A 17,852-nucleotide genomic window follows, 5' to 3' on the forward strand; every position below is an offset into this window, starting at 1 on the left:
AGATCTATAAATTTCACATTGATTTCAGAATCTGTCACATGGGCTTCTATAAGAGAAGTTCACAACTTCAGAGAGTCTACCAACACCATTCTTAAATTTTGATTGAGAGTTCAAGTACGGTATAAGTTATTATAATAAACTCAATTCAATTCAAAGTTGTTTATTTCATATATCTTACAAGCACTTTCAGTGGTACAGCATAAAATAAGAATACACTTTACAATAAAAGTAAAATAATTTCAGCACCACAGAAATGACAGCAGATATACCAATAATATAATACGAAATTTATATACTCTCGCAGAGGCATTTTATTCTAATTTTATTCCGAGTATTGAAATTTATATTAAATGGCAACACAAATTTTGTTCGATTTCTAACATTTTCATTTGTAATTAGAACTCACAGCTAGCACCAAAGTTGTTTCTTTCTACTGCTGGCAATGCCATAATGAAATTATTTTGATTCCATTCGTCCAAAAAGCCATAGAAATTTCAATTTTGTGATTTCAAATTATTTTTTATATATTATTTATTGATTCATACAATAAGTACACCATGTAAAATACATCATTATAGTTATGAGTATTCATATGATTTAGAAATTCGAAAGTAATTATTGTATCTATAGTGAGGTCCACGTTATAATGACAGTGGATGAAGATAGAAGAATAGCGATGCCGATTCTCTGCATTAATTAATTATATTTCTACACTGTCAAAAACATAATTGGCATCGTTGTGGACCTAGAAAAGGATAGTACCACCGGCTTTGTCGAATACCAAAGCCAAAGTTGATCAAATACTGTCATCATAACATGGACCTCACTATAGTATTAATTTCATCAATTTATTTACTTGATGTGAATATTTCTAAAGAATACATTAATTCAACCAAGTTATTGTTTGTAAATTCTTGAAAGATTACAAGAATAATACTCACTTCAAACTGTCAGTAGGTTGTAAGATTTCATTGAATTTACTTATAAAGAATTTTAACATTTTAAAGTGGTCTGATAGTTAATTTCTGATAGTTGGTTTCCTAGTTTCATTTATTCTCACAGAATGAGATTTACTTTAAACTGTCAGCATCATTTGAATGGGAAGCATTGGTTTTATTAAAGCTGGATTTCCACAAATCTATAGCAGTGCATGTGTCCAATCACTACCTCTGTTTACGGAGGGACGATTTCATTTCCATGGCACTTTACTGGCTTTACTGGTTTTAATGGCACTTTACGTAGATAGTGGTCCAATACAGTGATGATTTTATTTCCATAAGTTTTGATGGTATTATCTATTATCGCGCGGGTTGAGTGGGAATAGTCTTATTATAGAACTCATGAGAATAATAATTTTACTGTTCTGGGCACGTTCACTGATACTCATATATGCGATATATAGTGATATCAAGTAATATCACTTACTTGAAAATGGTATGAATGTTGAAACATGTTGTGATAAAATAATAAAAAAATCTGGTGTGGCGCACTCACAAAACTTTCCTTCCCGTTATGAAAATTGATCACCTGACGCTAGTGTAAACGCGCATATCAAGTCAAAGATCTGAGCCAGCTGGTGACAGATCAATAACGCTGGATACACACGAGATCTGCTATCTCTTCATAGTGAATGATTTAATAGAATCAACAGTTGCCAACAGTTTGCAATTGAATAATTACATTTTCTCAAATTTCAAGCTTATTTTCAATTTTGGGTGAAAATGTTACTGAACATTAATTGAAGAGATGTCCATGCTCAATCGTTTCCACTAGAAATTTTTTGTTTAAATTATATCTGAGACCTGATAATTGGAAATCCAAAATCAAACTTTGCATAGATGGGGCGGAGCTCCTGAAATTTTTACAGATATGGGACTTGTGGCAGTTGATATAGCTTATCAATGACTATTTTAGGTATAAATTTGATCAAAATCGTTGGAGCCATTTTCGAGAAAATCGCGAAAAACCCTGTTTTTGACAACATTTTCGCCATTTTAGCCGCCATCTTGAATCGCATTTGATCGAAATTGTTCGTGTCGGATCCTTATAGTGTAAGGACCTTAAGTTCCAAATTTCAAGTCATTCCGTTAATTGGGAGATGAGTTATCGTGTACACAGACGCACATACACACACACACAGACCAATACCCAAAAACCACTTTTTTGGACTCAGGGGACCTTGAAACGCATAGAAATTTAGAAATTGGGGTACCTTAATTTTTTTCGGAAAGCAATACTTTCCTTACCTATGGTAATAGGGCAAGGAAAGTAAAAAGGGTACTGAGATTTTTATTTTTAGTCTATTTATATTACAAGTAGCCCTATACAGAAAAGAGACAATTAAATGGGACTATCCACTTATATAGATCCCACTTATAAAGTGGGACTATCTCACTTATAAATTGGTCTTTTAAATGATATAAATGATAAAGTATCACTATTTAATCAAATGATTGTGGATGTTTTCGATAAGCATGCACCAATCCATGTTGCTCATATTAAACATAAACCAGTGCCATGGATTACTAGGGAGATTCTACAAGCAAGGCGTGAAAGGGATAGGGCAAAAAGGAAGTTCAAAAGGTCTAATAGTGAGGCTGATTTCAACAGTTTCAAAGTATTGCGAAATAGAGTTAAATCTTTATGCCGTAATGCAAAATTACGATTCTACCACAATACATTCAATTGTAATAAGTCTACTTCTTTTCTATGGGATAATGTCCGTCGTCTGGGTGCTCATCGGAATAAGAAGCAAAATATTAGCATTGATCTCCCACTAGATGAATTAAATGATTATTTTGTTGAACCCATCAACCCAACTACCCCTATTAATAATGAGGAGATAGCACAAAACCAATTAATCAACCAGTTTCTTCATGTCCTTTCAGATGAACCATTCTTTTTCTCATATGTTTACCCGGCAGAAGTATCTCATATTATCCTCAACGCAAATAAAAACGCTAAAGGGGTGGATGGTATTCCAATTCTTTTCTACAAAAAGCTACTTCCCATTCTGCTTCCCACAATCACCCACATCTTTAACTTTTCTCTGCAGTCAAGTGTTTTTCCTGACTTATGGAAGTGTTCATTGATTAAACCTATCCCTAAAACTAAAAATGCATCAGCTCCCAATGATTTCCGCCCAATCAATATTCTCTGTTCGATATCCAAAGCACATGAGAAGATAGTTCATAGGCAGGTGGTTGAATATCTGTCTCGTTTCAATTTCTTTGCCAAGTTTCAATCTGGATTCAGACCTCATCATAGTACAAGCACTGCTTTGATTAAGATAACTGATGATATTCGGACTGCACTGAACAAGAAGTTGACTGCTGGTACTCTTTTGGTACAGTTTGATTTCAGCAAAGCTTTCAATAATGTGAATCATCTCATACTGTTGGGAAAGTTGAAAAATCAATGCAATTTTTCTCTCTCCACATTGGCATGGTTCAAATCTTACCTGGTGGGTCGATCTCAGGCTGTGGTGGGGACAGCTGGTGACGTCTCGTCTTGGCGTATTATCAATCAAGGAGTCCCACAAGGCTCGGTGTTAGGTCCTCTTCTATTTTCAATTTATATTAATAATTCTCCAATGATTCTCAACAATACCTCTTATCATCTATTTGCTGACGACCTGATAATTTATTCACATTTTCAAAAATCGCAGTTCACACATGTCATTGATCAAGTGAACAACGATATAGCATTACTTGTTGAGTGGACTTCTGCTCATAGGTTGACGCTTAACCCTTCAAAAACCCGAAGTATTGCCATTGGACAACCTGGGCTGTTGAACCAATTGGACGTCACTTGTGCACCTCCAGTGACCATAAATGATACTAATATTCCTTACTGTTCCAGTGTCAGAGTACTTGGCTTATTAATTGATTGCTCATTGAGCTGGCGAGAACAAGTTACTCATGTTTGTAATAAGGTTTTTGGAGGAATGCATCAACTTAAAAGGATAAGAAGATTTCTGCCCAGAGCTGTCATCGCATCACCAAATATGTCATTCAACATTGATGACTTCACTTTCAACCGATCAATGGTGGTTGAATTGGATAGGAAGTTTGAGAGGCAGGTAGACACGATGCACAACGGTAATACTGTAGTATATTTAGCACACAGTATAACAACGGAAACTCCTCAAATTCAGTATAAATTAACTCTTTCAACCGATCAATGGTGGTTGAATTGGATAGGAAGTTTGAGAGGCAGGTAGACACAATTCAGAACTGTACTACTTAAGTATATTTAGCACACAGTATAACAACGGAGACTCCTCAATGAGGAGTATGAATTAATATGATAATGGATGATATGTGTGAATTTTTTTATTGTTTTATCTTATGTATAGATCTATAAATTTCACATTGATTTCAGAATCTGTCACATGGGCTTCTATAAGAGAAGTTCACAACTTCAGAGAGTCTACCAACACCATTCTTAAATTTTGATTGAGAGTTCAAGTACGGTATAAGTTATTATAATAAACTCAATTCAATTCAAAGTTGTTTATTTCATATATCTTACAAGAACTTTCAGTGGTACAGCATAAAATAAGAATACACTTTACAATAAAAGTAAAATAATTTCAGCACCACAGAAATGACAGCAGATATACCAATAATATAATACGAAATTTATATACTCTCGCAGAGGCATTTTATTCCGAGTATTGAAATTTATATTAAATGGCAACACAAATTTTGTTCGATTTCTAACATTTTCATTTGTAATTAGAACTCACAGCTAGCACCAAAGTTGTTTCTTTCTACTGCTGGCAATGCCATAATGAAATTATTTTGATTCCATTCGTCCAAAAAGCCATAAAATTTCAATTTTGTGATTTCAAATTATTTTTTATATATTATTTATTGATTCATACAATAAGTACACCATGTAAAATACATCATTATAGTTATGAGTATTCATATGATTTAGAAATTCGAAAGTAATTATTGTATCTAGTATTAATTTAATCAATTTATTTACTTGATGTGAATATTTCTAAAGAATACATTAATTTAATCAAGTTATTGTTTGTAAAGTCTTGAAAGATTACAAGAATAATACTCACTTCAAACTGTCAGTAGGTTGTATGATTTCATTGAATTTACTTATAAAGAATTTTAACATTTTAAAGTGGTCTGATAGTTAATGATTTGGTTTCCTAGTTTCATTTATTCTCACAGAATGAGATTTACTTTAAACTGTCAGCATCATTTAAATGGGAAGCATTGGTTTTATTAAAGCTGGATTTCCACAAATCTATAGCAGTGCATGTGTTCAATCACTACCTCTGTTTACGGAGGGACGATTTCATTTCCATGGCACTTTACTGGCTTTACTGGTTTTAATGGCACTTTACGTAGATAGTGGTACAATACAGTGATGATTTTATTTCCATAAGTTTTAATGGTACTATCTATTATCGCGCGGGTTGAGTAGGAATAGTCTTATTATAGAACTCATGAGAATAAGAATTTTACTGTTCTGGGCACATTCACTGATGCTCATATATGGGATATATAGGGATAATAGTGATATCAAGTAATATCACTTAAATGGTATGAATGTTAAACATGTTGTGATAAAATAATAAAAAAGGGTAATGAGAAATTGTCAAAAAACCACTGATTTATTGATAATTATCAATTATCAAATTGTCAAAAAACCACTGATTTATTGATAATTATCAATATAAATCAGTGGTTTTTTGACAATTTCTTAGTCTTTTTCATTCAATATGAATAATTACCACAATATCAACTTCTCAACTACACAAAAAGGTACTGAGATTTTTATTTTTAGTCTATTTATATTAAAAGTAGCCCTATACAGAAAAGAGACAATTAAATGGGACTATCCACTTATGGGACTATACACCAATAGGACTATTACTAACTGCATTTGAACATTTTTTTGTTCATGTTCTAGAAAAGAATATTATGATCACCCCAAAACATAATTATTATTATAGTGGGTATCATAATTGGGACTAAGTTTATTATTGGCAACCTCTTTTGTAATTGTATTATAATTATTATCTATGTGTTTGTAAACAAACTTTTCTGGTTGCAATTCATTGGAAATCAGAAATATTATGATTATTATGCTAATGTCTTGGAATGCAGCTTCATAGGATATTGTGACAGTTCAAAGTCAATATATGACAGATAGAGAACGATTTGGATTGTATTTTTTTTATTTTTTGTTGGCAAATGAAGCCTACTACCAACCTTTGGCCGGGCAACAGACAAATTCGACGCCGGAGAAGAGCGAGATGCCACAGGGAAGCAGCATGGCAAAGCTACGTAGTTGCAGATCGCGGTCCTGGCAAGACTGGGCGGCAGTTCCGTTCCAGCGGTCGAACTCCCAGCACTTGGTCTGGTTGTGGATGTGGTCGAACAGGCAGTTCTCCGGCACCAGCAGTGCGTCGCTCTGGAATGGACCTTCTGTCCACGAAAACCAAAATAGAGAGTTAGTCGGTGAATGAACTAAATTCAATAGACATTATTATAATAAAATAAATCAATAATGATTTTTAAAATATATAAATGAAGTAAATCTAGTATAAAGTGAGTATGGTATGAAGTGAACAAAGTAAGTATGGAATGGGCCTTCGGTTAATTGAACGAAAATATAATCATTAATACAATGACAGTAGACATTTATACTATAGTGAGGTCCACGTTATAATGCCAGTGTTTGATTAGCAATGGTATTCCTATCCTTGTCTTACATTCAAAAAAGCGGATAGCGCTCTCTTTCTCGCTTTGCTCTGTTGCCAGATCGTCTTTCAACAATTTAGAATTGATAATTAATTAACAAAATATTCTATCTTAATTATAAATATGCATTATGAAATTATTGAGAAATATAATTTCTTGCTCAATAAAATATAATTATTGATTAATTTAAACGAGAATGAACAGTTAATATTACATCAATAAACCTGTGATAGCTACCGTCTATGAAAGGCATTGACAAGACAGAGGATCGGCAACGTTGTTTTCCTATCTTTCTCCACTGCCATTATAACGTGGACTTTACTATAGGCCTATAATAGAATCAATAGTGATGTGTTATAAAAAGAAACGGTAGAAAAAATATGTTTGGTAAGACAATTTTTGACTTAGCAGCTCTGTTGTGACAAGTTCGAGGGTGAAAATATCAAGTCTCCTTAGCTGAGCTTTAGTGTTTACGAGTTTGTGTTTCTTGAATAGTTCCAAATTTCTTAAATAACTCAATATTATTCGTTAAAAGTGGTAATTGAGGGGAATATTTCTAATTAATTTATCAATTTAAGCCATCTAAATTCAAAATTTATAGTTTTAATGTTTATTTTGGACCAAAATTTTATAAAAATTGTACACATGAAATTCTAATCTTATCTTGGACTTTGTCACCTATAAATTTGGAAGAAAAATAGCACAAGGACTACCTTATTATTTTATCTTTCAATTTTATTACATTAGTGTTATTTGCATTGTAAATAAATAAATATACCCTCTCGTTCTGAATGGATAGGGGTGGTTCAGAAGTGAATTTTTCGCTTACATACGCTTATGAGTCCGTTCTACCAATATGACTATTCGAAGCTGAAGTTTGACTTCAAGACAAAATTTGAACTAATTCGATTTTGTAAGTTTGAATGAGTAAGATTGTTATTTATCTAGCATACAGTACATATTTCTCAAGATATCAGCTTTTCATCGTTTGAGAATATTTTCTTCTTTTTCAGGCCATATAACTCTTCAACAATGCTACAAAACTAAGAGAATTTTATGCTAAGAATCAAGACGGAATCAGGATTAAAGTTAATCATAAATTGGGCCACCAGCATTTGGGGTTTCTGTATTTTATGCACCATAGATATTATAGGTATGGGTATTGTAGGTACTATACGTATTTAGGTGTAGAGGTATGAAGGTACATTTCAAAAAGTGCTGATCATCTTCCACTCTATACGGTACATACAGTATATGTTCATGAACAGACCGGCCTCATTTCAAATTTGATTAAGACAATTTAGTAAGTTATGATAATGTTCATGTTTCTCAATGCCAAATCGAAATTGCAGAATGTAATGAATTAAAAACAGTGATACCAGTAATAAATATCTAGTACATTATAACATATAGAAAATATACCTTTGCATTATTCGTGTCTGACATTACATACTATAGGTACCTGTAATAGACCCAAGTATTATAGTACATGATATACAGCAAGTACATAATATTTTGAGCTTGGTTAACACAATACCATTTGGAATGTAAGGAGCTTAGTTCAAAACTAGCAGAAACCCACTTGCTCAGTAAATATATAATATTGTACTGAACATTCCTTCGTTTACTTACAAATACTGTAAGGGACAACTTACTTCGAGCAAACAGCTTGGACCAAGCTCCCAACATTCTAACTGAGCTGTGCAAACTGAGCTGTAAGTAAAATAATAGATTCTAGAGTAAACTTGAGAGGGAGACTGAACAAGGTGGAGAAGAGAAGTGTGTTCATGAAAAAATTGAATAAAAATACTGATAAGAAGGAATACAACAATGTTGAGATGGGATGAAACTGTATAAATTGCACTTGAAATGAAAGGACGGATGAAAACGCATTTGAAGAGACGTAAAAAGAGGGCAGAGCTGCAGCAACTTCTCCAAGAAAGATATTGAAGTTTCAATGCAAGAGATTCAAGTCGGCGGAAAAAATGGCCGCAAGTTAAGAAGGCTTAGCTGGCATAAGATGGGCATGAGAAGCTGGAGAAGTGGAAGATGTAAGAATCGGGTGCAGTGAAGTGGTCTTGGCGTGGGTTGAGAAGAAGAAAAGTAGAAGGAGAGGCAGTTGAAGAAAAATATAAGAGGAATGAGGAAGAAGAGAAGGAAAAAGCAATGAATGGAAGAAATGGAAAAAGAAGAATGAAGAAGATGAAGGGTGGGTAGAAGAATAAGAAGAAGAATGATGAGTGGGAAGAAACGATAAACAAAAAGGAGAGGGAGGAATAGAAAAAGGGGAACAAGAAAACAAAGAGAAGAAGGTAAAAGGGAAAAGAGAATAAGGAAAAAAGAAACAGAAAAAACACGTACGAGGAGAGTAAGAGAACGAAGATAAAGAAGGAGAAGATGAAAAGAACGGTAAAAAGATGAAGTTAAAGGAGAAGAAGATGAAGATGAAAGGTGGAACGTGTATGAAAGAAAAAGGTAGAGGAGAAGGAGGAAAAGAAGGATGAAAATGAGAATATGAAAGAGGAGGAGAAAAATAGAAAACAAGGAGTGAAGAGAGTAGGAAAGAGAAAAAATGAAGGAAAGTGTATAAGAAGGAGAAGAAGAAGAAGAAAGAGAAGTGGTGGTGGGTGTGAGAAGATGAGTGAGTGAGAGATTGATAGTGAAGAGCTACTTTCCTAGATATGGCGCTAAGAGGGGGATACGATGTAAACATTGGAAGAGCACTTCAATTTTACGATTTCGCAAAAGGAAATATCAGTGAGATGGCGAGAACTTGAACAGGTCTGTCATAAAACCGTCTCACTCTATTATCGCTGTTGTTGATTTGTCATGATCGGATATTTCCAACGATTGAGATCGAAACACGAGGTACCATCATCTGCCAAAGCACTCACTTCAAACTATCAGCATCAGATGAATGATCAGTCTCGTTCCAGCAACAACATCTTCTACATGATTGGTATTTTTCTTCCATTCGTCTTCTTCTTAAGTGAGCTCGAGAAGTGAGGGTTGATTTTATATGTAACATCGAATTAGCAGGAAGTCAATCTAATCAAGTTCAACAGGGCTCTTGTAACTGATCATAGTAATTTTACACTAAGATGAACAGAGCTTTGTATGGAGAGGCTTTATGAATAGACAAAAAGGTTATGCAAGGTACGGTAATGACATTTCCTTAGGGTCATATTATAAACGAATTTTAAAAACGTTCTTAGAACCGATTACGAAAATTTATCAGTATGATCATCAATAATGGTTTATAAAAATAGGGTACAAGGTAAAAGTGATTGGAATCATTTCAATATCAAGGCAATTAAGACTGCTACAAAAGCGTCAGTCAGACAATACATCGTTTCACAAGACAAGACACAGACATAGTTTCTGAATCGAATTTCCTATTTACTCTGGCGTGTCAGCAAATTTCAAATTCGAATTCAGCGCCCCAAAATACATATAGAACCGTCGAGAAAAACTATTTCGGGGCTGTTTCCTGAAAAACGACTATTCGACTGGACTAAATTTCCAATTAGTTGAAAAAATAGAAGAATACAATGTGGAAGAGATGCAGGAAATTGAAAAGTTACTGATTTGACTTCTTCCGATAGTTTGGTATATAGCCAAGAAAAGAAAAGATTTTGTGTTAGCAGAGAGGTTGACGAGTTGAAGCTTCTTTGGAACTCTACAATGCACAGTTAGGTACTAGTTTTGTTTGAATTTAATTAATAATGAGATTGACTGCTCATGATCCTCATGCCAAGTAGAAAGTTACTTTGATATTATTCTAATTGGAAGCTTAGACATGGAGAAAGGTTTACTCAATTAAACATTTTCATAGATACTAGAAAACGAATACGATATCGTCATGAGAATTGAAGCCATTGTGAATAAATATACAGTATATTGATGGTGGCAACGCTGACGTAAAAAGCTACCAAATTCATGCAACTTGCCACTGGGTAGAAATATGTTTTTTTATTGCAATAGATACTACGTCACATCAGCACATTGCATATTGGGTGGTTGAACTCTCCATTGAATTAGTCGTAGGTGTTGCTCGTAGTTACTGCGTAACAATTTCCAGTCTCTCATTCATCATAAAAGTAGAATTTATTATGAAACTCATTACATATTATTGTTATTGAATCTCATTTGACTGCTTGGTTAGCGCAAGTTTTCGATTTTTCTCTACAATATGTTTTTATCATTGATTGTAAATCAATATTGATTGTAATTTATTTGAATACAGTCTAGTCTCGATAAAATATAGTTGATATAGGGACTAAAATGGCTGAAAAATAAAAAGCTTGATATTTTCCTCTACTCTCTGCTTATTGCTTGAAAATTAAAACTGGAGTGAAAAAGAAAAAAGAATTATAACGTTGTGCATTTGAAAAGTAACAATTCCAGAGATGAGTTAACTTATAGTTTTCTACAAATTCTGAGAAAGTATGTAGAATATTCAGGAAAGAAAACGATTATAAATGCACAATATGAATATCCCACAGTGTGATATGTGGGATAGTATTATATTCCAAGCAGCATCATTCTATCTTATTTCGCGTATACTATTTCAAGGGGTAATACTCCCCAAGGATCAACAAATAAATGCTATATAGAGGAATATCATACATTGAATTGAATAATTCGCTAGTAGCTGTGACAGGTTGCAAGCCAAAAGCACACTCTATTCGCCACAAGCCTATATGTGCTTCGTGCTTCACTAAACACGGAGGGTGCTTAGTGGACTAGAAATATCAGCTGTGTAAACGACAGACCAGAAGTGCAGACTTCATTTCTGGTGAAGTATGGTACTTCACTTGATTTATACACTCCATCACACTACGACTCAGTTACAGTAATCCACTTTGGATTTCAGGTTTTTCTACTCAAAATGACGTACATAGTTGGGAGGTGACGAATATGTTTTCTCACTGTTTGTAGGGTGGACACACTTCAAGTGGTCTCTCGTGATTTATTGGAGGAGGAATCACTTGAGTCTGTGTGAAAATCTATTCATCAGAGGTTGATAATGTTTTGTTATGGCTCTCGAAATGATTATGATGCTTGTAAAACAGAACATATGAAACTATTCTCGTGAATTTAGATGATGTTGTGAAATGGGGATTTTGTATTGCGTTTACATTGATACACTTTGGAAATCAACAACACTATAATACAGTAAAAGCTGCGTTTACACCAAAGTTATTAAAAAAATGTTAATAACTCAATTTTCGTAGATTCTATTAGATTGAACGGAACTTGACAAACACATATGTTCATCATGATGTGTAGGATAAGTTATGTTCAATCTAATAAAATCTATAAAGATTAAGTCATTAGCATTTTGTTGATAACTTTGGTGTAAAAGCAGCTGAATGAGTGCAATGTATTTTAATCAAAATTGATTAACAGGAACGACAGAAAACTCAAAAATGACAATACTGATGATATAGCCTTATAGAACAAGAAACCTACACATTTTATAATGAAGTGTATCGTCTATTTTTTGATTTGTATTGATTAAATTTGTAGGACAAATTTAATGTTGCAGAATCTCTTCGTTTTAATAAAAATTTGTAGAAGATATTCAACGTTGTAGAATCTCTCTCCATAATTCGAGATACATTGATGATGTTGCAGGATTGACCGAAATACCGCATTATAAATTTACCTCGAATTGTATTAGATTGCACATTTTATAGCACTATTGTAATTTGGAGAGCATTCTTGATTGATGATTCATTAAATTTTAATTTGACCAACTAATGATTGTGAACCGGCATAATATGAAAGAATGAGTAAAATATCTAATGAAGGAATTCCTATTATTATGTATATTATTGAACTTTTGAAGAGAATGATTTCAAGTTGGATAAACCCAATAAGATTGTTCATGAGAAGAAGTAGACTTGTCTTCAAGACCACCAATTTCTAATGAGTAGAAATTGCCTGAATTCTTGTTATAAAATCGATAATGTTCAATAGCTAAACAGAGTAATGGTAGTGCCCAAGCATTCAAGCTATTTCTGAAAGCGCTTTGTCTCTCTGTTAACAAGCAGATAAGCTCTATAAGCATGATCAGAGAGCCACAGCTTCATTGACAATCTGCACAATCTCTATTAATAACCTCTTATTTCGGTCGATATCTGTCACATTATGATCCACGTGTTGAAACTAATCCTGTGGATGATTTCCACAGTTCCAAGGCGCTAATATGAATGGAGGCATTGCTATTGCCTTTGAATAATGCTCGTTCCTTTGTAATAATTACGTTGTAAGTGCAAAATCTCTCCATTATTAACCGACTCTGTCTATAGCGATCAATAGCTGGCACATTATGATCCACGTGTTAAAAATACTAATCCGAGATACTACCCAGAACAAGATACAGAATGAATAAAGGCACTAACCTGCTATTGGTTTAAACTGTATAGCCAGTTGCACACACATCGATTTTTGGACGTACACTTTTTTGCCGTCCTTATAAATCCTATTAGATTAAACAGATGATGTTTGTCCAGTTCCGTTTAATCTGGTAGAATTCATAAGGACGGCAAAAAAGTCAAACGTCAAGAATCGATGTGTGAGTAACTGGTTTATGTGTGTAAGGAGTGATATTCATCCAGTATGAGGAGGATTGGGTTAGGTAAACAAATTGATTATCAAGATTTGAAATTCTCACAATGATTCGTGTATTAAAGGAAATATTAGATTTGGTTGTTGTAACTTCCCTTAGTATGCCTCACCACTACCTCCGTAAAAAAAGCCGTAGTGCATTCGTGTGACGTCAGCACAGGTAGGGCTCCTACACCAATAGAAATTAGTCTTTATTTGAAAAAAGGGAAACTAGTTAAGAGTGTTATAGTTTCATTTGTTTTCAATTTCTGGTTAGCGGTAAAGATGATATTGTACTTGATATCCATATTGAATAAAACTAGTGGCCTAAACACCTATTCGAAGTTTTAGTGTAATAGTGGAAGTGTTCAATTGTGGACATTGTGGTAGATATTCAAACTGGATAGAAAATATCATCATCATTGACGTCATGGATTAGGCTTCTTGAGCCTGTTCCAGCGTCAATCTCTTCCTCGGTCTACCAATATTCTTCTCCTATTGGTCTATGGAGTAGGGCATTTAATGAGTGACGGTCTTGTGGAAGTCTAAGGACATGATCTGACCACTTATTTATATAGGTTTTATCAAAGTCACTGGTTGGACATCACATTTTCTTCTTATATTTTCATTTCGAATCCGATACTCTCTTGTGCATTCTTCGGCTTGTTACGAGGAAAATAAATACTTAAATTTGTTACAACCTCTTATATACAGATCTAAAACGAGATACTAGTTTTTAATATTATAGAGTTCCTTGCTACAAACTTTCTGTACAGCGAACAAAATGTTTTCAACAAGTATTTTTATAGATATTCGAATTGGTAAAAACTTGCTATATCTCGCAACCACTTATTAAACAAAATTGAAAAATTAGTTTCAGTTGATGAATCTTCACTTGCTTTCAACTTTCTATGCAGAAAAGAACGTGATATTTTGATAGATTTTCAAATTTGATAAAAATACTCGAGAATATCATAACCATTGTCGTATAATTTAGAATTGGAACCGTTTTGGGCTCAAGTCTGTGCTACTTTTCTGGGAGTTGTGTTATGTTAGATGATTAAATAAAACTAGATAAATAAATACATAGATAAACCACTTATTTATCAAACAAAAGCAGAAAACTAGTTTCGGATGCTACGTGTGACTTGCGGGATGACTTGTGACCGTGGTTTGTTCCTCTGGTGTGTTAGTAGGCCTCTCTTGACTCGGGGCGTCAGCTGAATCCTCTCCGCAGAGGCAATTAGACCTCTCTGCCGGGCATCCTACTGTCACATTCGCGCCAACCTATCAGCACTGGTAAAATGGGAGGCATTGATGCTTTTCATAAGGAATACTGTCAGTTTGAAGTGACTCTCTGTACAGCGTAGTCGGGGAGGAACAATGAGGTCTTAAGAGGGTTTGCCAGGAGGGTTTTATGAGAAGGGGGGGACAGGGTTCAGGGGGTTTGCCAGGGGGGGAAGGGTTCTGCGGGAGGGGAAAGGAGTGGCAATTACAGAGCTGGATTAAATGTGCCACAATCGGGTCTCATTAGGCTGGATGCCATATTTTTTCACTCTTTTCTTTCGTCTTTTCATCCTTTCTAAGCTTATTTTCCATTTTTGCTTTCTCTTCTTTTTCATCTATCAACCTCTTCCTCTACCATATATATTTTTTTCAATCTGCTCCTCCACTTCTCCCTCTTCGTTCTCTATTCTCATCTTCTTAGTCTTACTTTTTTCGTTCTTCCTCTTCTTCTTGTTATTGCCTTTCTGCTTCTGTTTCCTCATTCCACATTTCTTCTTCCAGTGGTTCTCCATCTTCTGATTTCATCTCAACCTCTATCATTGTTTTCCTCTATTTACTTAATGGTGTAGCATCTCAAATCTTGAAAATTCTCCTACTCATCTTATTTATTAACCTTCTTTTCTTCCTCTTCCTGTTGTTCTCTTGATTCTCTTTTATTCTTCTCATCCCGATTTTCCTCGATTTTAACCAAACCAATCAGTTATCACATATCGATATCACTATCTTGTATCTTCACATAAAGGTTTCCTTCTCTATTTTATTGTTTTTCATCCTCTCTCCTCCTTACTTTTGTTGCTATTTTAAATCTCATCTAATTATTTTGCCTATTCCAGAACTCATATTTCTTGATTTTTCTCATGGACTTTAATTTTGTCTTTTTTTAATTGTCTTCTTGTACTTTCTGTTCCACGTATTCTGTGTCTCCTATTCTTCTGTTCTCATGTCTTCTTCTTCTTTTTCGTCCTCTTCTTCTTTTTCTCTTTTCTGCATCCTCTCCTCTCTCTTCTTCATCCATACCTCAATTCTTGATTTTTCTCCTTCATCTCTCCCTTTTTTCCTTTTCCTTATTCTCCGTTTTCATCCTCTCGTTATTCTCAATCCCCCTTGTTGGGCTACCTTCCTCTCCCTGAAATCCTCCTTCTTCTCTCTTCTTCTCCCTCGTTGCCCACTGCACATTTGTCTCACTTTAATCCACCCTCGCATTATCACTATTCTCATGCCAGCAGCTTCCTGAAGTGGAACGCTTCTCGAGTGAGCATGATGCGTTACTTTTGTCGCCCACTTGACACACAACAAAAACGGTGCGAACAGCAGAAAAAGTTGAAGCAATTGTGAGAGGATCGTGACTTTTCGAATGCAACCCTTCATTATCCGCAGAACAGTTTTTCCACAAAGGTTTCGTGTCATTCAAGAGCATATCGTTCCTGGAGGAATTTTCTCTCCTTCAAATTCATATCATCATTAATATATCATTAATTATCATTAATATAAGCTTATTCTGTAAATAGGAAATATGCCAAAACCTTGAAGGCAAGAAGAAGAAGGACTAATTCTGTTTTCAATTTTTACTTTCTTATAAATGTTCGATCATTTGAAAGCCTGAGCTTATATAATGTTTCAAAAATCAACAATCTCTCAATAAGTAATTGAGAAGAGAAGGAGTTTCAATAGACAAAAACGATTAAATGAGAATAATTAATCTACTAACTCATTTTAATTAGTGATAGTAGCATAAAACCTTATTGATTTGAACTGTAGTATAAATTCGAGAAGGAACGGTTTTGGGCACAAGTATGTTGTGTCTTCTCACATAAGTGTAATAGTTGTGACTGAATAAATAAATAAAACTCGAGAAATAACAGGGAACTCAAAAGGATAAGTACAGACATATTTTTTTATCAATAATAAAATTCATTATCTTTTACCAAGAGCGGTTTTTTCTAACAGATCCAGGATCCCAGCACAAAGCACTAGAAATTCCTAGCGAGAAATATAAGCAAACCAAGCAGAGAAAATTAGCACATTTTTCTCTTTACGTCAATGACCCGAATTTCAAGCAATACTGGCCGTCACCGTCAGGGGACACTGGCCAAACACATAGTAATCTATGTATATTATGTACATATGTACTATATATCACTATGGCCAAGCATTGTTTCTCACTTCCACCAATCACAGACCGTTTTTCTTCAACTCGTTTCTCACAATCGAACAAAGAGTTGGACGAATCCTTCTTCTTCTTCTTCTTCTTCTTTCCTTCTTCTCCGATCAGAACTGCAAGTTTGCCAATATCCTCCGTCTTCTCTCTTTTTTCTTGAGATTTTCTTTATTTTTATTTGTGAATACAATCACGCGATCTCACAAGTCACTTTGTTTCTTGTTGTGGTGCAATTTGTATTTTTAACTCAGCCTCGTGGAAAAAAGGTCGAATTCGGATTGGTTTGGATCTAAACTGCCATTCTGATAAAATGTAACCCGGATATGATAGAGAGTTGAAACTACACAAGTAATTAGCGTATGGAATTGTAGAGATAATTTTGAGGACCGAGTATTATAGAGATACATAGAAACACTACATTATGGAAAGATTCTGAAATTTCAAGTGGAATTGCATGGATCAATAAATCAATTGGCCAATCTCCACCGGAAATAGAGCTAAGAATTAAGGGATGCACAGGCACAAAGTTATCGTTCCTTGGATTCTGGGTGAGATAAATTGATCCTTCAGATACTAAAATTGACTAAGTTTTGATCGACTATCCCTGATCTTCCAATATTTATAGTTTGGTGAGTTAGGTTACATTATTCATTTGCCTATTCGAAGCAAAACAACTACAAAAAATCTCTGTCCCACCAGAAATCAATCTCAATTTTCCAAATTTATATTGTTTATCAGTTGCTATTTGTGAAGAATACAATAAATGCATTCAATCTACTACACTCTACGTTACTTTGATACATTCAGTTTTTCAGAGATTACTTTGAAATCCCAAATCTTTCGCCCTACTTACTCTGATACAGTTTCTACCATTTTTCCCTTCTGGTAAACATCTGAAATGCATATTAACGCTGTTATATATTCATAATATTCTTCATCATTCCATAACGCTGCAATAAAGCTGTAAGTGCACCACCTTGACTTCGAATATGAAGCTATGAAACATTTGGAGAGCAACACCGGAGGGATGTGTACTACTATGTCTCTCCGCGAAGACA

At 34.3% G+C, this 17,852-nt stretch overlaps 1 protein-coding gene across 1 annotated transcript in view; it reads right to left on the reverse strand.

The window, feature by feature from the left end:
- Positions 1-17,852, reverse strand: part of LOC111050965 (amyloid-beta-like protein) — an 89,478-nt gene that overhangs the window by 19,986 nt on the left and 51,640 nt on the right. The window contains exons 3-4 of the mRNA XM_039437274.1: positions 8,390-8,447; positions 6,243-6,500 (exon numbers count right to left, since the gene is read on the reverse strand). Of these exons, the coding sequence (XP_039293208.1) occupies positions 6,243-6,500; positions 8,390-8,447 (316 nt within the window). The remainder of the gene's footprint in view (positions 1-6,242; positions 6,501-8,389; positions 8,448-17,852) is intronic.

This window comes from Nilaparvata lugens, chromosome 11, assembly GCF_014356525.2.
Source record: "Nilaparvata lugens isolate BPH chromosome 11, ASM1435652v1, whole genome shotgun sequence".
NCBI lineage: Eukaryota > Metazoa > Arthropoda > Insecta > Hemiptera > Delphacidae > Nilaparvata > Nilaparvata lugens.